The following is a 23132-nucleotide window of genomic DNA, read 5'->3' as shown; positions in this document are numbered from 1 at the left end:
GGGACGCCCACCTCAGTTAGGAGTCGTCTGCCCGCCCTGGTGCCGGAGAGCCTGAGAATCTGTGCCCTTTCTTGTGCTTCTGCAATCTCTTCCAGGGTATTATGAATACCCAACTGCAGGAGTCGGTCGGTGCGTGTGTAGTTTGGTAGTCCGAGCGCGCTCTTGATCCTCCTCCTTTTCATGGTATTTAGTTTGTCTCGCTCGGCCCTCTTCCAGACGTGTATGGCCGCTACGTACGTAAAATGGCACAAGAAGAAAGCGTGGACTAGCCTTAACAGATTCTCCGCTCAGGCCTCTCCTTCTGTTAGCTACCCGCCTGATTAGACCGATGACGCTATCCGTCTTCTTTGCTAATTTGTGAATGGTGAATATTTCTTTACTCTGTGCAATGCGCTTGTTATTTGCTCGTTCCATTACTCTTCTACCTTTAATTTATACCCGCATATTTCTCAAAACATTAAAATTTGGGCTACTTTTATTTCAAATACAATATCAAAATGCGCGGGATTGCAATCTATACTGCAAGAGATTTGAAGAAATTACAAGAAACTAGGACCTCTCGTGGGTGTTAACATTTCCGCAGGCATTGCGCCTATTTCTTGTACTGAGCTAGCTGCTCATGAAAATTGCAAGCATATGCCATTTAACACAGTTTTGCAGGTGATAGCAGGCCTATCATTGTCACTAAGCACAACCTTTCCTCATTTGCATCATGAAAATCTGCCTCATGCTTAATTTGGGACAAGTCTTGAAAAATGAATGTTTCATAATTTTGAAACTACACAAAGTATTGGTTGGGGCTTGGCGGTTTTCAGACTTGACCATGTTGAACCTAGCCATTACAAGACGAGAAAAAAAACATGCACAGGAGGACTCATTCAATCAAATGCAATGCTGTGGTCATTTTCCATGTGGCAAAATGTACGTTTAGGCGGATAGCCAATTTACAACCATTGCGACTCATGCGGGTACTGGCAACACAGGATTAGAAATGGTTGTGGCTTTGAGGTTCATCGAATATGTGAAGACTTATATACAATCCCTCCCCCCCCCCCCCCTAAGTGAGGGGTAACCGTGCAATATGTTTTGGGCGGCAAAGATGATTTTTTTTAGGAGATAACAAATTTCGGGCTGTAGTTGAGAGGCTACACAAAGAAGGACCATGTATGTATTGGCAGAATAACATAAACTGCCTAGGAGGGGTATCACAGTTTAGAGCATGAAGTAGAAAGTGGGAGCATGACAAAGGATCATAAGGTTATTTACACTTATGACCTTTGGGAATACTACTTGTCACCGTATTGCCAAGCTAACTCATTCAAAGAAAGGGGCCTGCTCTAAGGAAAATAGTTAACACATGCTAAATTTTCAAGAAAAGTATGCCGAAATAGTCAATCATTACTAAATTAGTAAATAAGAAATACAAAATAAATTTTACGATGCAGAAAGGGTCTAATAAACTGTATTGGAGAGTTGGAGATTGTTGGGCTGAATGCATTTATTGCAGGGCAAATGAGAATGCCACTGGGGGTTCTCTCATTTTCCTTTTGTGTGCACTCTCTGTAAAACTACTGTGTCGCCTAGTGTAATAATGTTGTGTAAAAACAGCCCTTTTTTAATGTCTTGTGCATGTCAGTCTTAATGTGCCATATCCCGCAAGGTTCTCAGCTGCAGTAATTATAAAGTGTAATGCAGAGATATATTGCAGATATTATGTCAATTTTATATTAAGGTCACATACACAGTCTTGGACGAATGTCTGTTATTGAGAGATGTCATTGGTAGTGTTTTTAAATTTTAGTCACTCTTATTTTCTGTGGTGAAAAGGCTACTGTAAATTTATTTGCTTTTGCTGCCGTATGTGCCATGTTGTATTCACAGTGACATAGTGGTTTAGTGTTCACAGTAAATGCAATTCCTGAATATGCAAAATAGAAATTTATCCTACCTTTCACCTGTCTTCCCAGTTGCCTGAGCTGTGCATTGTTCCCAGTCACATTGATTTTGTTACTCTCACGAACTTGTTGTCTTATCAAATTTGTCACAGTGTACATGTTTAATTGCACAGACTGAACTCTCATGATTCTGTTCTTATGTTGCTAATGCAGGATGCAAGATTCTAGCAATGCCATGTGCTGCATTTATTGGTCAAGATGCTCAGAGAATGGAGTCCCGGCACCTAGTTGTTAACCGTGAACATTTTTTTCTTTTGGAACGCTAAACGTCATTTGCTGCATCAATTGCATTTTTGCAGCTCAGATGTGTACTGTATTTTTTCTAATTTTTAATCATATAATATTCACTGTTCACTATAAAAAATGATGTACAGTGTGAAGGACAAGGACTGCGAAAGATGACATACACTGCGCTGACTTCCAACAGTATTTTATTGCGTTGCCACATCGTGTGTTTATACGCAAGAGGGGTCATGCGCAGAAAATGAACGGCAGTCACAAGGGGTGTTCTAACAGCAAGTCATTGTACTAAGAACATGTTCACTTGAAAAAAAATCACAATTTCTATCTGTGGAGATACAAGACTTCTCTAGGCGTCACTAAGTAAGGACAGCTGGGCTAGTTGGTTATGATTAGCATTGTGAAACATAGTTCCAGCGCACATTTGAACAAGGACGAGGCGAGAAAGACAACACAAACGCCGGACTTCAACTGAGTTTTATTCATTGGAAACAGGGCTTTAGGTACACAGGGGGAGGGGGTGGGGAACTTCTACTGCGCAGAACCACTCAAAAATATTTCCTTGGTCTAGGCAAGGTCATCACAGGTGTCAAAAAATAAAAAGAGAAACTTTTCCCTCTTTTTTCCTTCTATTTACGTCACACAGTACAATCTTGTTCATGTCCCGCCCTGCCTAGCTGATTCGACACATCCGTTTGCCCTTAGATAATCAATTTCTTTTGTCCCGAGTGCAACAGAAGGAGCACTGACACAGTTCTCGTTTGCATTGGAGATACAACACGCTTCAAATATTTCCCGGTGTTTCTGATCGCTTTATTTGCGCAACACGCGTGTTCGTTCGAAACAAGCCTCGCATGCTGGCTTGTGCGAGCAACGGCGTATGTTGTCGGCTAAATGACCAGCGCCACTTAGTGATGTAGCATTCCTGCGATGCTCTAGCAAGCGTTCATTCCGACAGCGCCCGGTTTGGCTGATATAGCATTTCCCACAAGCGAAGAGAATACTGTGCACAACGCCGACGTCACATTCAACGAGGGCTTTGGTGTGCTTAATTTTGCATGCTGGTTTCTTCTGGGATTGGTTTACAAGGCGGCACATTCGTCCCAGCTTTTCCGGTGCTGAAAACACAACACGCACCCCGCACCTGTCGCCAACCTTCTTGAGGCAGAGTAAAAAATAATAAAACAGAGTAATGCAGGCACTTAGCAATATATTTATTCACACATGCAATGCACAAAATACGATTAGGATATTGGAAATTACATCCTTCTTGAGGCGGTGAGACACCTGGTGCCAATAAGGCACTACGACAGGCCGCTTTTGCGGGCGTGCGTCTTTTTTCTGCCTGCGCCTCCCACCAGCCTTTGCCTCGCGAATCTGGCTCTCTACCACCGAGGCCACGATTTCTCCGTGAAACCCAGCCTTCTCCAGACGCCTTAGCTGGGCGTCGACGCTGTCACGAACTTGATGTTCGCATGACTTGTCTAGAGCAGAGCGGATGCAGTTTTTTGCTATAGCTCTTTTTACGAGCTTGGAGTGGGCCGATTGATAATTCAGAATTTGTTTTTTTGACCGTGGCTTGTACTGCCAGCACACGCGCGCTCCATGAAAAATCAGACACAAGTCGAGGTACTGGATGCGACTAAGGTCCCTCTATAATTTCCAAGGTAGCGCCATCTGCCGCGCGCGCCACCTAGGAAGTTCCTGTAGCAGACGGCGCCCACGCTAAACCGCGGCGCCGCGGCATTCGTGGGGTGAAGAAATATCTGCATACGCGCGGAAATAAAACCTTCTGGTGCCTGACTGTGGCGAAAAACGAAAGAAGGACCCAAACTGCAAAATTTAGTCCTTTAATTTCAAATAAGTGTTCCAGAAAATAGCTCAAGAGACCGTAATGAGGGCTTGATTGCCTCGATTCCGCGTGTTTACATTTCGTTCGTTTGCGCTCAATCACCGCGCGAGCCTTGGTGATTGCTTACGCTTAATCCCGTATGCTCTGTGAAATCTTTTGCATGTAAGTGTGCTGCGTACACATAGCGGTTGCATTGAACGAAGAAGTCGTGTAAAAATGAAGGCTGACAGTCGCTTGGACCGAAAAACTTTCGACATAACGTCGCTCAAACGTGCGATTCTCAAAGCGCGCGACCCTCACGGCAACTAAACAACATCCTGTGTGTTTGTGGAAACGAGTGCGCCAACAGTCTTCTTGTCGCTGAGTGTGTCTGTCGTGTAGCGATTACACGACGACTGCTGTGTCTTGTGGTTCAATGCTACGAGCCAGTGCAACTGTCGTGACATGATGAAGAGGTGGTATGGATCGTGTCAGCGTGTCTCCTCGATCGTGTTCGGGCTGCCAGCGCGATCTGATCTCGCGGCACACCAACATCGAGCGTAGTGTGTGCGCGTGTGTGAATGTGGTTGACTGTTCTCGTGAACCGTGCGACGTCGCCGCGTAAACTCGAATCATGACGCGCATTGTTGTGTTTATCCCTTTTCGCCTCCGTGCACCGCTAAATCCCCGTAAGAATTAGAGAGCCCTTATAGGAAACGCACGCGGATTGACCCAGCTATTACTGCACTGTGTTTTGCTGGCAATCCGCGTATCGCTTGTGGCGTTTTTCTTATGTTCATTTGCAGTTGTGTGTTTTTCATCAGTAAAATGGCATTGCCGATTACTGAAACATCTTCGAGTGTAAGGGAAACTTGGAAAGAACGAGCTCGCAGCTGCAGGTAATGCACTTTGACATTCTGTATTACGCTTTATTATTTGACGGCCAGTAGCTGTGGCTATGCAGTATTCGTTTTTAAAAACAGAGTAATGCAGGCACTTAGCAATATATTTATTCACATATGCAATGCACAAAATACGATAAGGATATTGGAAATTACATTTTGGACATGTTGTAAAGCGCAGTTAACAACGCCCGCACAAACACAGAAAAGTGTAAAAGTAGAATTCGCTGCTGAATTTTATTTTTTATCGCACGTAACGCAATGCGGATATTTGTCAGCGAGTTAATGCGTTTCTGCCCCACTATTAACTTGCATGCTAGGTCATACTGCACTTGCTAAGTCAACGGGCTCGTAATGCACTAAAATCAGTCATCTCCACAAACTTCGGCTGTCAACATTCATGCGCGCGAGTGAAATACCATCACCGCTCGACACACGCACGTGTATACTTTCTATGGCACCTTTGTAGCTCTGCACACACAGGTGTATACTTTCTTTCGCATGTTCGTATCGCTCTACGTTACTTTTCTCACATAGTCGTGCAGGTACCGACGGTTCAGTCTTTCCGTCCATTTCTATGCAACCATAATTACCTTCTGGTTAGGTTTTGTTTGCTGCGCGGGATGCGAAATAACTTCTTGTCGTTCTCCATCTGATCTCGGCACCCATCCGCACAGCAACATGGCATTTCGGACCTTCGCATCCTAGGTCATGCCGATCTATTCAGCGGGCTCACAGCGAACTAAAATAAATAATCTCCACAAATTTCGGCCCTCAACATTCATGCACGCGAGTGAAATACTATCGACGCTCGACACACGCACGTGTATACTTTCTATGGCACCTTTGTATCGTTGTATGTTACTTGCCTCGCATAGTCCTGCTGTTACCGACGGTTCAAAGTCCGTCCGTGCAATTCTGTGTAACCATACTTTTCGTCTGGTTAAATTCTGGTTGCCGCGCGCGATGCAAAATAACTTCTTGCCATAATTCGTCCGGTTTCGGCACCCAACCGCACAGCAACAAGGCATTTCGGACCTCCCGGAACGAAATTATCGCAGCGATGTGCAAAGCACAACAGGCGAAACGCGCGCTCTTCGCCCGGCGCGCAGGAACTTTCATGGCGGCAAAGGGGCGGAGCAAGGTCACATGTCACCGATCAGCCTATCGCAGGCGTTGTCGGCTGGATCAAAGCCTGGCCGTACTTTTAAATGATTGAGGGACTTTAGATGCGACTGGATGGTCGCATCCAGTACCTCGACTTGTGTCTGATTTTTCATGGAGCGCGCGTGTGCTGGCACTACAAGCCACGGTCAAAAAAACTAATTCTGAATTATCAATCGGCCCACTCCAAGCTCGTAAAAAGAGCTATAGCAAAAAACTGCATCCGCTCTGCTCTAGACAAGTCATGCGAACATCAAGTTCGTGACAGCGTCGACGCCCAGCTAAGGCGTCATGGAGAAGGCTGGGTTCCACGGAGAAATCGTGGCCTCGGTGGTAGAGAGCCAGATTCGCGAGGCAAAGGCTGGTGGGAGGCGCAGGCAGAAAAAAGACGCACGCCCGCAAAAGCGCCCTGTCGTAGTGCCTTATTGGCACCAGGTGTCTCACCGCCTCAAGAATGTTGGCGACAGGTGCAGGGTGCGTGTTGTGTTTTCAGCACCGGAAAAGCTGGGACGAATGTGCCGCCTTGTAAACCAATCCCAGAAGAAACCAGCCTGCAAAATTAAGCACACTAAAGCCCTCGTTGAATGTGACGTCGGCGTTGTGTACAGTATTCCCTTCGCCTGTGGGAAATGCTATATCGGCCAAACCGGGCGCTGTCTGAATGAACGCTTGCTAGAGCATCGCAGGAATGCTACATCACTAAGTGGCGCTGGTCATTTAGCCGACCACATACGCCGTTGCTCGCACAAGCCAGCATGCGAGGCTTTTTTCGAACGAACACGCGTGTTGCGCAACTATAGCGATCAGAAACACCGGGAAATATTTGAAGCGTGTTGTATCTCCAATGTAAACGAGAACTGTGTCAGTGCTCCTTCTGTTGCACTCGGGACAAAAAAAATTGATTATCTAAGGGCAAACGGATGTGTCGAATCAGCTAGGCAGGGCGGGACATGAAGATTCTACTGTGTGACGTAAATAGAAGGAAAAAAGAGGGAAAAGTTTCTCTTTTTATTTTTTGACACCTGTGATGACCTTGCCTAGACCAAGCAAATATTTTTGGGTGGTCCTGCGCAGTAGCCGTTCCCCACCCCCTCCCCCTGTGTACATAAAGCCCTGTTTCCAATGAATAGAACTCAGTTGAAGTCCGGCGTTTGTGTTGTCTTTCTCGCCTCGTCCTTGTTCAAATGTGCGCTGGAACTATGTTTCTAGGTGTCAGCGTGATAGAGGGGGCACTAAAACACACACTACCCAGTTTTCTGGTGAAATCAGCTTCAATAATGTACTCGGTGAGCTGCGTGTCGCTAGAACTAGAAAGAGGGGCATGCAGCAGCAGTCCCGGTAATGAATGCCTATGTGGCCTTGAACAGTGTTATTGACGTTATAGTGCACACTTAAACGATCGTTTAGTCACCTGCCTGTCCGTTCAACGTATTTACTGCCTCAAAACAGGGGAATATGGTAAACCACAATCGTTGCACATATCGAAAAATGTTTTCAGTGCCCGACAGAGCAAGAACTCTGACGCGATTTAGGCGCGTTTACACGTTCACAGAGCTTTGCCAGCTTTTCGGTGGCTGCGAAATGGACTGGGATTCCTGGAGGTTGCTGAATCTTTTTTAGCCTATCGAAGACATCATGCACATACGGTAGCACTGCGAACCTGTATCTTTCAACCGGCTGGTTCCTTGACTCACGTTTTGTGCCCTTCAGAAGCTGTTATGCTATGGCTGAAATTAAGGCTAAAGAGTAGCCAACACAAGAAAGGCGATCAACCTGTGCAGCAAGAGTGTCTTGCATTTCATGCGAGCAAGATTTATTGAGGCTGTTAACGCGGCAAAACTTTACAATATCTCGTTTAACAAGCTTTGAATGTGCAGAGTTAAAGGGCAGGAGTGACTTCTTCTCGGTTCAAAGCACTAGCACACCTGTTTGGTTGCAAGGCACTGCCTGAGATCTAGAAACTGCAAAGAATTATCAATGAAGACCTCATTTGTTAATTCTAGAGACTGCAGCCCTTAAAGATCTCCAAGTCTCCCAAAGCAGCCGGTCAAAAAGCGTGATCAGTGCAATCAATAAATACTAGGTAGTCATCCGCAAACCTGCACACTTTCACAACAGGAGGCGCATCTAGGTGACCTTGAATATTTCAGTCATGATTAGCTAGATAAATATCACTTAGTGGCGGTGCCAGGCATGATCCGACACAATATACAAATAAATGGTGTTTGTATAGGATCCTGCCTGGCGCCGCCACTATGTGATATTTATCTAGCTCATCGTGATTGCAGTATTGAAGGTCACTTAGATTCGTCTCCTGTAAAAGTGTGCAGGTTTCTGAATGACTACCTGGCATTTATTGATTGACTGGGGGGGTGCAGCGGTGGCGTAGAGGTAGAACACCCGCCTCGCGTGCAAGAGGTCCGTGGTTCGAATCCCGGTGCCGGCAATTTTCCACCGGATTAAAAATATTCCGCGTGTTGATAAAATTGCACACACAGGCCTGGAGTGTGGCCTGATCCCGGTTGCCAGAACCGATAACGCACTCCCTCACTAGAGCAGGATTGGCCACCCTGATGCAGAACTTGGCCACAACCTCCTATATGAACACAACAATCAAACCCCGGCCCTCAGTCCCCAGCAGCTGCGCAGCAACTGACCACGGCGGCGGTCAGACCTGCGACGCACCAGAGGGTGCTAAGAATCACTGGCTCCGGACAGGCCGCCATGGGAATATGAACCTGGCAACGCTTAACGCTAGAACGTTATCTAGTTATCCTATCTAGTTATCCCATATCCGGAAAACTAAAAGCAGCAACCGATGGAGGTGCGGTTGCTGTCCGTCGAACTGTCGAAGATCCTCCGCCGCCGACGAAGACGCCGAAGAAACTACCTCGACGACATAACGACACGCCGCCGTCCCGAAGAAGTCTGGAAGGAAAGAATGCGACGAAGAAAGGCGACCTGACGACGTCACATACCAGCCACAGGTCAACGCGACGCAGTCATGATCCGACGCCAAGACCGAACTGTAATGCAAGACAAAGAGCCACCGACCTCGTCCTGCTTCTCGACGGCCACGGAGTCACCGCCTTAGTCGACACAGGGACTGATTACTCCGTCATGAGTGGGCACATCGCCGCCCAGTTGAAGAAAGTTAAGACTACGTGGGAAGGCCCTCAAATTCGTACCGCGGGAGGACACCTCATAACGCCGACTGGAATGTGCACGGCAAGAATTACCATTCACGACCGGACTTACCCTGTCACCTTCGTTATCCTCCAACACTGTTCACGAGACGTCATTCTCGGCATGGACTTCCTCAACCAACACGGCGCAGTCATCGACCTGAAGTCGAAGTCAGTAACTCTGTCGGAAGACGATGCGATACCGTCGGAGAACCCTCGTAGTCACCACGCCTTGAGTGTGCTCGAAGATCAAGTAAGCATCCCGCCTCGCTCCAGCATTGTTATTTCGGTCGGCACCCAAACACCCGCTGACGTAGAAGGTGTCGTCGAAGGCGACCAACGTCTACTGCTAGACCGTGAAATTTGCGCCGCAAGAGGGATCGCTCGACTGCAAGGAGGAAACACGAAAGTGTTGCTGACAAACTTCAGCCAGGAGTTCAAGCACATCGACAAGGGCACGACGATCGCATACATCGTGGAAATTCTGGAAAACAGCAACGCGTTTGTCCTCTCGGATTCCGCCGCATCTACCCCGACAACCATGGTTGCCGAACCAGACTACGACATTAATCCAAGTCTCCCCGTGATTAAGCAACAGCAGCTTAGAAGTCTGCTCCGGCGATACAAAGGCTGCTTTTCGACGTCATCGAGGATTCGACAAACACCAGTCGCCAAGCATCGCATAATCACCGAGGAGTACGCTCGAGCACTTCGCCAGAGCCCTTACCGAGTTTCGCCGCGACAACGTGAAGCTATAAGAAAACAAGTCGACGAAATGCTGCGCGACAACATTATCCAGCCGTCGAAAAGCCCGTGGGCATCCCCTGTCATGCTGGTGAAGAAAAAGGACGGAACCCTTCGTTTCTGCGTCGATTATCGTCGTCTGAACAAGATCACGAAGAAGGACGTATACCCTCTCCCACGGATAGACGACGCATTGGATCGGCTCTGCAACGCTAAGTACTTCTCCTCGATGGACCTCAAGTCTGGCTATTGGCAAATAGAAGTCGACGAAAGAGATCGTCAAAAGACCGCCATCATCACCCCTGACGGCCTCTACGAGTTCAAGGTCATGCCATTCGGAGTGTGCTCGGCGCCTGCAACGTTTCAGCGCGTCATGGACACGGTGTTAGCCGGACTGAAGTGGCAGACGTGCCTTGTCTACCTGGATGACGTCGTTGTCTTCGCCAGAAATTTCGACGATCACCTTAGGCGGCTTGCCACAGTACTAGAGGCCATCAAGTCATCAGGGCTGACTCTGAAGCCAAAAAAGTGCCGCTTCGCTTACGATGAGCTTCTATTCCTAGGTCACGTCATCAGCAAATCCGGAGTACGCCCCGACCCGCAGAAAACAGCTGCCATCGAAAAGTTCCCGCAGCCCACCGACAAGAAGGCAGTGCGTAGATTTCATGGCATGTGTGCCTACTACAGGCGATTTGTCAAGGACTTTTCACGCATCGCTGAGCCGCTGACACAGCTAACTATATGTGACGTCGAGGTCAAGTGGGAAACGCCACAGGCCGACGCATTTCAAGAACTCAAACGACGCATGCAGTCGCCGCCCGTACTTGTGCACTTCGACGAGCACGCCGATACCGAAATACACACTGACGCCAGTAGCCTAGGCCTCGGTGCCGTCCTAGTCCAAAGAAATGATGGACATGAACACGTGATAGCTTACGCTAGCCGATCATTGTCAAAAGCAGAATGCAATTATTCTACAACCGAAAAGGAATACTTCGCCATCGTTTGGGCCACAGCGAAATTTCGCCCTTACCTATAGGGCAGGCCATTCAAGGTGGTCAGCGATCATCACGCGTTGTGTTGGCTAGCTAACCTAAAAGGCCCTTCAGGACGGCTGGCACGGTGGAGCCTCAGGCTACAAGAATACGACATCACTGTAACCTACAAGTCCGGACGAAAACACTCAGATGCCAATTGCCTATCCCGCGACGCCATTGACCCGCCGCCGCAAGATGAGGATAACGACGCCTTCCTTGGAATAATAAGCGCGGAAGACTTCGCCGAACACCAACGAGGAGACTCGGAGCTAAACGCCCTAGTCGAGTATTTGGAAGGGCACACCGACGTTGTCCCAAGGGCATTTAAGCGTGGTGTATCTTCGTTCACGCTTCAAAACAACCTACTCGTGAAGAAGAACTTCTCACCAGTCCGCGCCAACTACTTCCTTGTTGTTCCGTCGGCGCTACATCCAGAAGTACTGCACGCCCTACATGACGATCCGCCCACTGGGCACCTCGGTTTCTCCCGGACGCTATCGAGGATACAAGAAAAGTATTACTGGCCGCGCCTAACCGCCGATGTCGCCCGCCACGTCAAGACATGCCGCGACTGTCAGCGACGCAAGACACCACCGACAAGACCAGCGGGATTACTACAGCCGATCCAGCCTCCTTACCGACCTTTTCAGCATATCGGGATGGACTTGTTGGGACCGTTTCCGACATCAGCTTCCGGAAATACGTGGATTGTCGTGGCGACGGACTATCTCACCCGCTTCGCTGAAACTAAAGGTCTACCGAAAGGCAGCGCAGCTGAAGTGGCTAAATTTTTCGTGGAGAACATCCTGTTGCGACATGGTGCCCCAGAAGTCCTCATTACCGACAGAGGAACGGCTTTTACAGCAGAGCTCACCCAAGCCATTCTGCAGTACGACCAGACAAGCCACAGGAGGACAACTGCCTACCATCCGCAGACGAATGGTCTCACGGAGCGCCTGAACAAGACCCTCGCCGACATGCTAGCAATGTACGTCGACGTCGAACAGAAGACGTGGGACGCGGTCCTGCCGTACGTAACCATTGCGTACAACACGGCGGTGAAAGAAACAACACAGATCACGCCGTTTAAGCTGGTTTACGGCAGGAACCCGACGACGACGCTTTACGCCATGCTGCCGCACGTTACTGACGAAGAGAATGTTGACATTGCTAGCTATCTCCAGCGCACCGAAGAAGCCCGACAGCTCGCCCGCCTGCGAATCAAGAGCCAGCAGAGGACCGACAGCCGACACTACAACCTCCGACGACGCTTCGTCGAGTACCAACCTGGCGACCGTGTTTGGGTCTGGACTCCAATACGCCGACGAGGACTCAGTGAGAAACTACTTCGACGCTATTTCGGACCCCACAACGTCATCCGACGTATTGGCGCTCTGGACTATGAGGTCGTGCCAGACAGCATTTCGCATTCACAGCGGCGCCGCGCACGATCTGAAGTGGTCCACGTGGTGCGCCTTAAACCGTTTTACGGACGCTGACGAACTTCGTCATTTTTGTTCTTTTCTACGAGTGCTTTTGTTTATTACTTTTGTTTATTTGTAGCATCGGGACGATGCTTTTTAAGAGGGGGGTATTGACACGTGTACTTATCTTTATCGGCCAACCACGTTTCGCCGACTAACAAATGTAACCGCACAGCCTGGGACGCGCCGGCATGTATCCGAAGTTTCTGGAAAGGTATCGATGCTTCTATCCGCTGTCTGTTGTGGCCGAACCTTATGTTATCTGATTTATTCGCCTGACGCGAATGGTGTAGAACTTTGTGGAAGGCAGGTGGGTCCGAACTATTAGTCTGGAACATTCGACTACTGCTCTATAAAAGCCGCCGCGCTTGACCGGCTGATCAGATTTTCGACGATCGCCGAGCGTGTTCGCCGCTATCGTTGTGCTATAAGTGTAGCCTGTTCTGTGGGCACAGGTTCGCCCAATAAAAGCTTTTTCTGTCGTTCACAGTATTGCTACTGTGTTCTTTGACGTCACGACCACGTGACAATATAATAGGGCTCAGTGAAGATAGGAAGCCAAAAGAAGCATATACAGTGCTAAAAAGCGGGCACGTCCTGTGCTACCGGGGCTTAGCGGAGAAAAGAGAGCTAGGAGTCGGATTCCTGATTAATAAGAATATAGCTGGTAACATACAGGAATTCTATAGCATTAACGAGAGGGTGGCAGGTCTTGTGAAACCTAATAAGAGGTACAAAATAAACCTTCCACAGATCTACGCCCCTACATCCAGTCATTATGACTAGGAAGTCGAAAGCATCTATGAAGACGTGGAATCAGCGATGGGTAGAGTGCAAACTAAATACAATGTACTCATGGGCGAATTTAATGCCAAGGTAGGCAAGAAGCAGGCAGGAGACAAGGCAGTGGGGGAATATGGCATAGGCACTAGGAATAGCAGGGGCGAGGTATTAGTGGAGTTTGCGGAACAGCAATGAAATCCTTCTTCCGCAAGCGGGATAGCCGAAAGTGGACGTGGAGGAGCCCGAACGGCGAGACTAGAAAGGAAATAGACTTCATACTCTGCGCTAACCCTGGCATTTTACAAGATGTGGACGTGCTCGGCAAGGTGCGCTGCAGTAGAAACAGGATCGTAAGCACTCGAATTAGCCTAGACCTGGGGAGGGAACGCAAGAAACTGGTACACAAGAAGCCGATCAATGAGTTAGCGGTAAGAGGGAAAAAAGATGAATTTCAGATCAAGCTACAGAACAGGTATTCGGCTTTAACTCAGGAAGAGGACCTTCGTGTTGAAGCAATGAACAACAATCTTGTGGGCATCATTAAGGAGTGTGCAATGGAAGTCCGTGGTAACTCCGTTAGGCAGGATACCACTAAACTATCGCAGGAGACGAAAGATCTGATCAAGAAATGCCAATGTATGAAAGCCTCTAACCCTACAGCTAGAATAGAACTGGCAGTACTTTCGAAGTTAATCAACAAGCGTAAGACAGCTGACATAAGGAAGTATAATATGGATAGAATTGAACATGCTCTCAGGAACGGAGGAAGCCTAAAAACAGTGAAGAAGAAACTAGGAATTGGCAAGAATCAGATGTATGCGTTAAGAGACAAAGCCGGCAATATCATTACTAATATGGATGAGATAGTTCAAGTGCCTGAGGAGTTCTATAGAGATTTATATAGTACCAGTGGCACCCACGACGATAATGCAAGAAAAAATAGTCTAGAGGAATTCGAAATCCCAAAGGTAACGCCAGAAGAAGTAAAGAAAGCCTTGGGAGATATGCAAAGGGGGAAGGCAGCTGGGGAGGATCAGGTAACAAGACTTGTTGAAGGATGGTGGGCAGATTGTTCTAGAGAAACTGGCCACCTTGTATACGCAATGCCTCATGACCTCTAGCGTACCAGAATCTTGGAAGAACGCTAAGATAATCCGAATCCATAAGAAAGGGGACGCCAACGACTTGAAAAATTATAGACCGATCAGCTTACTGTCAGTTGCCTACAACTATTTACTAAGGTAATCGCAAATAGAATAAGGAACAACTTATACTTCTGTCAAGCAAAGGACCAGGCAGGGTTCCGTAAAGGCTACTCAACAATTGATCATATTCATACTTTCAATCAGGTGATAGAGAAATCTGCGGAATATCACCAACCCCTATATATAGCTTTCATCGATTACGAAAAAGCGTTTGATTCTGTCGAAACCTCAGCAGTCATGGAGGCATTACATAATCAGGGTGTAGACGAGCCGTATGTAAAGATACTGAATGATATCTATAGCGGCTCCACAGCCACCGTAGTCGTCTATAAAGAAAGCAACAAAATCCCAATAAAGAAAGGCGTCAGACAGGGATATACGATCTCTCCAATGCTATTCACAGCGTGTTTACAGGAGGTATTCAAAGACCTGGATTGGGAAGAATTGGGCATAAAAGTTGATGGAGAATACCTTAGCAATTTGCGACTCGCTGATGATATTGCCTTGCTTAGTAATTCAGGAGACCAATTGCAATGCATGCTCACTGACCTGGAGAGGCAAAGCCGAAGGGTGGGTCTGAAAATTAATCTGCAGAAATCTAAAGTAATGTTTAACAGTCTCGGAAGAGAACAGAAGTTTACGATAGGTAGCGAGGCACTGGAAGTGGTAAGGGAAGACATCTACTTAGGGCTGGTAGTGACGGCGGATCCGGATCATGAGACGGAAATAATCAGAAGAATAAGAATGGGCTGGGGTGCGTTTGGCAGGCATTCTCAGATCATGAACAGCAGGTTGCCATTATCCCTCAAGAGAAAAGTGTATAATAGCTGTATCGTACCAGTACTCACCTACGGGGCAGAAACCTAGAGGCTTACGAAAAGGGTTCTACTCAAATTGAGGACGATGCGGCGAGCTATGGAAAGGAGAATGATAGGTGTAACGTTAAGGGATAAGAAAAGAACAGATTGGGTGAGGGAACAAACGCAAGTAAATGACATCTTAGTTGAAATCAAGAAAACGAAATGGGCCTTGGCAGGACATGTAATGAGGAGGGAGGATAACCGATGGTCATTAAGGGTTACGGGCTGGATGCCAAGGGAAGGGAAGCGTAGCAGGGGGCGGCAGAAAGTTAGGTGGGCGGATGAGATTAAGAAGTTTGCAGGCACGGCATGGCCACAATTAGTACATGACCGGGGTTGTTGGAGAAGTATGGGAGAGGCCTTTGCCCTGCAGTGGGCGTAACCAGGCTCATGGTGATGATGATGATTTATTGATTGCACTGATCACGCTTTCGAGCCTGCTGCTTGGGCAGTCTTGGAGATGTTTAAGAAAGCCTCTACAACTAACGCATAAGGTCCCCATTGATGATTCCTCGTGCTTTGTAGATCTCAGGCTGGTGCTTCGAACCGAGAAGTAAGAAGTCACTCTTGCCCTTTAACTCTGAACACTCAAAGCTCGGTAATTAAGGTATCAAAAGCTTTGCCTCGTTACCAGCCTAAATAATTCTTGCTCACACGAGCTGCAACATAGTCTTGCTGCACAGGTTTATCGCCTGTCTAGGTTTTACTACCCTTTGGCCTTAATTTCAGCCAGAGCGGAACAGCTTCTGAGGGGCACAAACCGTGATAAGCCCGTTCAGTGAGGGAACCAGCCGGTTGAAAGACACAGGTTGGCAGTGCCACCATATGTGCATGATGTCTCCGATAGGCTAAAAAAAAATTCGGCAACCTCAAAGAATCACAATCCTTTTCTCAAACTCTGGTTAGCTGGCAAAGCTCAGTGTGTAAACGCGCCTAAATCGTGTCACAGTTCTTACTCTGTCGGGCACAGAAAACGTTTTGTGATATGTGCAACGAATTTGGTTTACTATATTCCCCTATTTTGAGGCAGTAAATACGTTGGACGGACAGGCAGGTGCCTAAATCATCTTTAAGAGAGCACTATAACGTCCATAACACAGTTCAAAGCCACTTGGGCATTCATTGCCCCGGGACTGTGGCTGCGTGCCCCTCTCTGAAGATACGGAAGTTTTAGCGAGACACAGCTCACAGGTCACCCGGGAAATTATAGAAGCAAATTTCACCAGAAAACTGGGTAGTGTGTGCGTTAGTGCCCCCTCTATCACGCTGACCCTAGTGAAGTCTTGTATCTCAAGAGATAGAAATGTTTTTTTAGGTGACCACGTCCTTAGTACAATGACTTGCTGTTAGACGCCCCTTGCGACTTGTTTTCTGCGCATCCCTGCTCTTATATATATACACTCAATGTGGCAACGCAATAAAATATAATTGGAAGTCAGCGCAGTCTACGTCGTCTCTCGCAGTCCTTATAATTCATGTTGAACGTAATTTGTTCTCATTATTTGCCAACTATCCCCAGAAAGCACCTTTTTCAGTATATTTATAATGTTTGATACGACCATTTAGTGGCAAATATTAACAGTGTGATATTTAACTCGAACTTTTATCTGACTGCCTGTGCCTGTGTTCTTTTAGTAACCAGAGTATGGCTAATTTATTAAACCATATTTGCTAATTTACATACTCACATGCTACAGCAAGCCCTAATCTTGTATTACTGCATCTAAATGCAAATAATTTAGAAATTTACTATGCATTTTAAAACACTGTCCACCTGTCGTGCTCAGCAAAATCGTTTAATGAAGAGTGGTTTGCTTTTATCAGGCCTTCTACTGCACTTTGCACCCACATAATAGTAAATGTGGAATATTCACTCTTGATTTACAGTAAGAAAAGAACCTATTTTCAAACTACATATTCTTATGTACCAGTGCCTCCGGGTTACAAGACAAAAATTTGTAGAAACTGGAATTGGGGTTAGCAAATCTGCTACACAGCACCTTTAGCATAGAGAACTCTCGTTTCACAAAAGAGGACATACTATGTAGGCACTAAAAAATTGATATTTTTCGTGCTCATTTAATCTTGTTGGAAAGAGAAAATTAGCAATAATGCTGCTGGCTTAAACCTCACTTAAAGCACGTCTATGCTTGGAAAGTTTTTTTCAGTTCAAAAAATGTTGGCCAGTTATGCTTACATCAACTTTCCAAACTCTTCATAATGCTTTGCGATTACATTAGTGTACAAAATAACAGGTATCTTGTGCGTTTGCTCTGCATTTCAATTACTTCCCTAATTCACCTTTGCAATATGCCTTTTTTTTCAAGGCATCAAAAGTTGAATTTTCGTTCATTGAGCCTTATACTGAAAATTTATTCCTTTATGTAGCCCAAAACACGGCCAAGTCAACTCAGGCTCTTTCAGTGCCGCTATACATAGTTTCTTCTCTGATAACAGATTTGATCAATAGATATATTTTAGATACTTTTGTGGGAAATGTACATGTTCTTGTACTTACTGATGTGTTTGGTGATTGTGCATGTTTATATTTCATATGATTTATGTATATCTTGTACTCTGTATTCAGCATGCAATAAATATATTTACATTTTTCTTGAAAATGCAGTATATATCATACCAGTTTGTGTTGCATGGTATGTAGATCTGGAAATCGTGATAACCGTTGGTGTTAATATACATGCTCAAAAGTGACATTTGCTAGGTTGTTTTTGTGCAGCGAAGGCAGGTTTTGCAATATACACCGTGAATTACTAATATATAATGTGATCCACACGTATAGGTGTGTGTGCCCATCGAAGCTTCAAGGCCGTCTGTTCGACGGTGCGTTTGGTAGCCGAACTTGAACCTTCTGGCACACGCGAGAGTTACGCGTGGATTGCGGTACATAGTAGTAATTGAATGCATGTACTGCCGTACCTGCCTTCCATACACACTAGAAATGAAAGGGTGTACACCCTTCCAACACCCACATAGAAGGGAGTTAATATGGACTTGCACCCCTACACCATAAATTTATTTTGCTGGACACCCTCTCTCTAGGGTGCTATAATTGCAGCCCAACTGTAAGGTGTAGACAGCAGCACCCTTAGGGTGTTCGTCTGGCGACAAACTGATTTACACTCTTAAGGGTGTCAAAATGTTTAGTGTGCAGAAATGATTTCAGTTGAAAGAAGAGATCGCGTAAGTAACCAAACAATGCAATAAAACAAAGTATAGAAGAATTAGGCAGGCATCCAGGAAATACAGAAAGCTTGAAAGTTGGGATATTACGAAAGGGTAGTCCTTAGAGTGAACAATTACAAAGAAAGGGTGGCTAGTGAGCTTGTGCAAGAAAATATTTAATGCACGAGGGAACATTACATGCATAACATTCGCAAAACAGGCAAAGGTGCACCAAAATGATTCGGCAGCTATCCATTAGTGATAGCAGCACGAACTATGTGTTCAGAAACGGCTATAAAGAATGAGTACGGTAAGATTTTCGAAGGAGACGACACCCTGCAGTATATCGGAGACGTGATTAGAGATAACTTCGGCATGAAAGAAAGCGGCAGCCAAACTGAACGAGATCAAACAGTATAAAAGCCTGAGGGAATAAAATGTGTAGCACGAATCTTTTATCGGAAGAATGCAGAAAAAAATGTCCGTAATTAAACTGTAGCCGGACCACATGGAATCGTAACACAGCTCTATTCAAGAAGCTGGGTCCAAACAAGAAGCACAATTGATAGAGCCATTGGACAAATTACTAAAACAAAAAAATCGCCATTGGGTGGCGTGAAAGCAACATGAGCCTCAACTACATGGGCGAAGATGACAAGGATAAGAGGAGCTCGTACATGCTAGTTACGGTAACATCGATAATAAATATAATGAAAATGCAAGATATAAAGAGACAAGTGCCTCAACTAGTGCAAAAAATAATATACTGGGTAACCACAAAATCTTAGAGGACATTATCTCTGTACAGAATAAGTGCACAGAGACTAGTTCTTTGTGGATAGCATTTTTAGATGCCATTTTTAGGGCTACAAAAAATAGTAAATATGAAAATGAGTAATGGTGCCAGTGCTAATTTTCGCAAAGAGCACTGAACGCTTAAAATCAGGCAGCTTGTCATGGTTTGAAGTCAACCAAACATTGGTAGGCTGTTTAGCTTTGGGAGCCCACGGGGAAATCCCAAATGAACCGGAGCAGTGTGACGTGGTTTGTGGCTCTTTTGAAGTCAGAGAAGCGCAAAACAAAATTATCCTTGCAGAAGGACTCGGGAAGGTGAATGAATTAAATGGGTGACTAAGTGCACACATATTTTTGCCTCGATAGGGTCGACAAAGAATAATCGAAGAAGTCAAGACAGTTGGCTAGCAAGTACAGGGGGATTATAAGTGTGAATAGAAAACAGGAGTCATGAAAAAGAATGTGAGAGAAACACGATACAAAAGATGGATATATACAGGAATTACAACAAAGATCCTAGAATGTTAAGTCGGTACGATAACACAAATGCCGGTGTCTTGATATTGTAGGCACTAGGTGGTTGCCAAAGGACAATAACATACCAGGGGAAATATACTTAACAGTATGAGACATGTATCTGCAGCTGCGGATATAAAAAACATCTCAAAATATCCGAAAGGGATACAAAGGGGTTCACCCGGCAAGACCGACATTTATCGTCCACCTTACAGAAGCGCTGCAATTTAAGATTCATGGAAGGATGAAATTTTCAGCCGTCGAGGTAAGCAAGAGACGTCTAAAGTAATGGTCATAAAAGCAGCGAATAGTGGATCTGTTACATGCATAGGTCCACACAACAGGAGGTAGATAGAGAGATAGCATAGTACGAGGTAGATTAGAGATTTCAAGAAAGAGTGAAAATAACAAGAAGGTTCGGGCAGTATGCGTGAATAATAAGCATTTATAGAATGGCTGAATAAATGAAGCAGGCTAGATGACTATTTGTCACTACCCCATTTGAAAAGGAATATGAAACTGTAATCATCACCACGCGGCCGCAATGGTCCGTACGTTCTGCGTACGATTGTACATGAGATGTATCAGTTTACATATCCGCGGTCTTACGTGTGACCAGATAAAGATAGTGTGAAAAATACAGTAATTGTAATCAAATAAAAACAACTGCGGGAAAGATATTGCTTTGTAGGAACTTACTGCTTTCGTTGTGTAAAGGTCCCGCAAGTATTACATTGTTCTTTTTTTTCTGTGCACACTTTTTTAAATAAACAAGGGACACTAACTAGTACACAAAACGATTAAAAGCCGCAGTTTCGCACGTAAGGTCAAAAATTGATTAGCAAATTATCAATTATCAGAACGCTATACAAAAGAAGGATAATAGTTTTATCCGCCGTGTAAACGTGTAAACATTTGCTTACTACCAAAATGAGGAAACATGTCACGCGCGCACAACCAAACATGGACACATCTTACTCGATGACCACGGAAACTCCATGTCATCAACGCTGTCATGAGAAAGCGTGGCAGCAACAGCGAGCGAACGGGCCATCGTGCTGCCTCTCGCTTCAACGCGAACTTAGCGGCGAGAACAGTGCGCACACTAAGCTATCAGCACACTCGCAGTACCCTGTTCCCATCTCAGATCACTTTAAAGATTGGGACCTCGCAGCCGCGCCATACTGAGCGGCGGCCGAATCTCAACTTCCCCCACCCCACATCTCTGTGGCTTGCGCGTCATGGAAGACGGCGTGCTTCCTCTGTCCGTTTCTTCCTCGCGCACGCGAGAATGAGCCACCGTCCTCGGTACAACATCACACGCCTTCACTCGCACCCACCGTATGTGGCGTTGGGCCACGATGTTGCCGCAATTGCACTTTTTACGGAACATTAAGACGACTCCGAGAGCAATGACATCAGCGGGAAGTTACCTGGAATGTACATATAGTTGTCATCGCAATAAAAATACGGAATGCTATCTAACAGCTGTCGGGTTGAGAATATACACAAAAGTCGAGCAAGGATGAACACGGTGACAAGACAAATGACAGTAATTGGTCTTTTGGCTGAACAGTGGTAATCCAGAACATTATTTTAGGAGTAGCGTAAAAGAAATTACGGAAACTCGCACTTACTTTCAGTTTGGAGACGATGGTTTCATTTGGCGGGATATCTGGCTGGATGCCAACCAGAACATCAACATACCCTCCATCGTCGTCATCGATCTTGAGACAGTTCGAGTTGCAAGCTATTTCCAAGAGGGCTACTGCAAAAAGTACACGCCCTAGAATAACCATGTCCGCCTCTGTAAAACAAACAGCAAGACATTTGCTATAAAATGATTTTCATCACAAATTTACTAAATAGTTTTCGTCGTAATCTCTACAATCAGCTACAACTGAGCACGCTGATCACGCGGCTGCGGTCTATTTCATAGCGACTTTTATGGATAAATTAGCTTCAAGATCTTTGTGCATACCTGAACCACATGAAAACAATGAAATTATTAATTTGTCCCCAACAGAGCTCCGCAACATCGAAGAATGGAATATAATTGCAGTGGTTATATATTTAAATGCGAGTTGCCGAGCATGCCGTATACTAATTGGCTAACAATATTATTCAATTATTTACTTGATGGGACGGTGTTGCGCTTGGGCGCTATTACGTAAAGCTATTCCAACTTTTACTATTCCAATTGCGCAATCAACCCTCCATGATTGGTTAAAAAATTTTCGGGCCGCCCCCACATCGCCTGTCTCTCACGCGACCACACGAAAGCTGCGAAATCTGATATGATTGTTTGCAGATTGATTGTGCACAATTAGAACGAACGAAAGAACCTAATTGTTCCTCATTCGACGTCTCTTTCGCTAGAATACTCTACCATTGGTTGAGCGTTCTCGGGCTGCGCACACTTTGCCTGTCTGTCACGCGTCGTCACAAAACCGCGAAAACTCATAGCGTCAAAGGGATGTGTTCGCTAAAACATGGATTAATATGGCGATTATTGCCTTCCATGCACTGGATGCGTGCCTTTGCTCAAGAACATAAAAATAATAGGAAAAAGTAAAAATAAATCTTCGGGTGAGCTTTTGGAGGCCTACCACGTAAAGGAAAACAACGATAAATGTGTTAACGACACTTCTGTCAAACTGTACCAAAAGGAAAAGATTTTTCTGCGCAGCTGTTGTTGATTGCGAGTAGATTGGAGTGTGTTTTCTCTCCCCCTCCCATTGACCTCATCCCTTCATTACCTGTGATTCTGGATAATTAATGTACCTTCCCACAAATAATGCCACTTGATTTCTTTCTTTTCGTCTCCATCGCCTTTTCCTGTGGATGTCTTTTTTGAATGCGCAACTCTGTTCTTCAAAGATATTCGATTTGAAAGGAAAAAAGTTACCTGGTATGAACGAAGAGGGCGTTTCCTTGGGCTTTTTAAATCACGCTGTGGGTTACCGCTCGATGGTTGCGTCGGTGGTACGTAAACTTGACGTCAGGAGATTAGAACAAAAACAGGTTGGAATACTTTTACGTTTCACGGCCCCATATGTACATCACAACAGAATTGAACGAAAAATTCCACAAAAGTGTACTTACAAACGCTACAAAAGACATATAGGACAAAGTACTTGGCCTTAACACTCAGAAAAAGACGGGAAATGTTTTAGGAAGCTATAAACAAGAAAAGTTTACATTCAACAAACGCACGGCAAGTTGACAAGTCAACGGGGAAATGACTT

At 45.8% G+C, this 23132-nt stretch overlaps 1 protein-coding gene across 4 annotated transcripts in view; it reads right to left on the bottom strand.

Annotated features, from left to right (window-relative positions):
• LOC139061302 (calcium-activated chloride channel regulator 1-like) overlaps window positions 1-23132 on the bottom strand; it is a 380566-nt gene that overhangs the window by 340373 nt on the left and 17061 nt on the right. For all 4 annotated transcript variants that reach the window (XM_070541081.1, XM_070541084.1, XM_070541083.1 and 1 more), the window contains exons 3-4: window positions 22793-22878; window positions 21522-21691 (exon numbers count right to left, since the gene is read on the bottom strand). In XM_070541081.1, the coding sequence (XP_070397182.1) occupies window positions 21522-21683 (162 nt within the window). In that variant the 5' untranslated portion in view covers window positions 21684-21691; window positions 22793-22878. The remainder of the gene's footprint in view (window positions 1-21521; window positions 21692-22792; window positions 22879-23132) is intronic.

This window comes from Dermacentor albipictus, chromosome 6 (assembly GCF_038994185.2).
Source record: "Dermacentor albipictus isolate Rhodes 1998 colony chromosome 6, USDA_Dalb.pri_finalv2, whole genome shotgun sequence".
Lineage (NCBI taxonomy): Eukaryota > Metazoa > Arthropoda > Arachnida > Ixodida > Ixodidae > Dermacentor > Dermacentor albipictus.
Note: the sequence above shows the minus strand (reverse complement) of the source record. Positions and strands in the feature narration are given on the sequence as shown.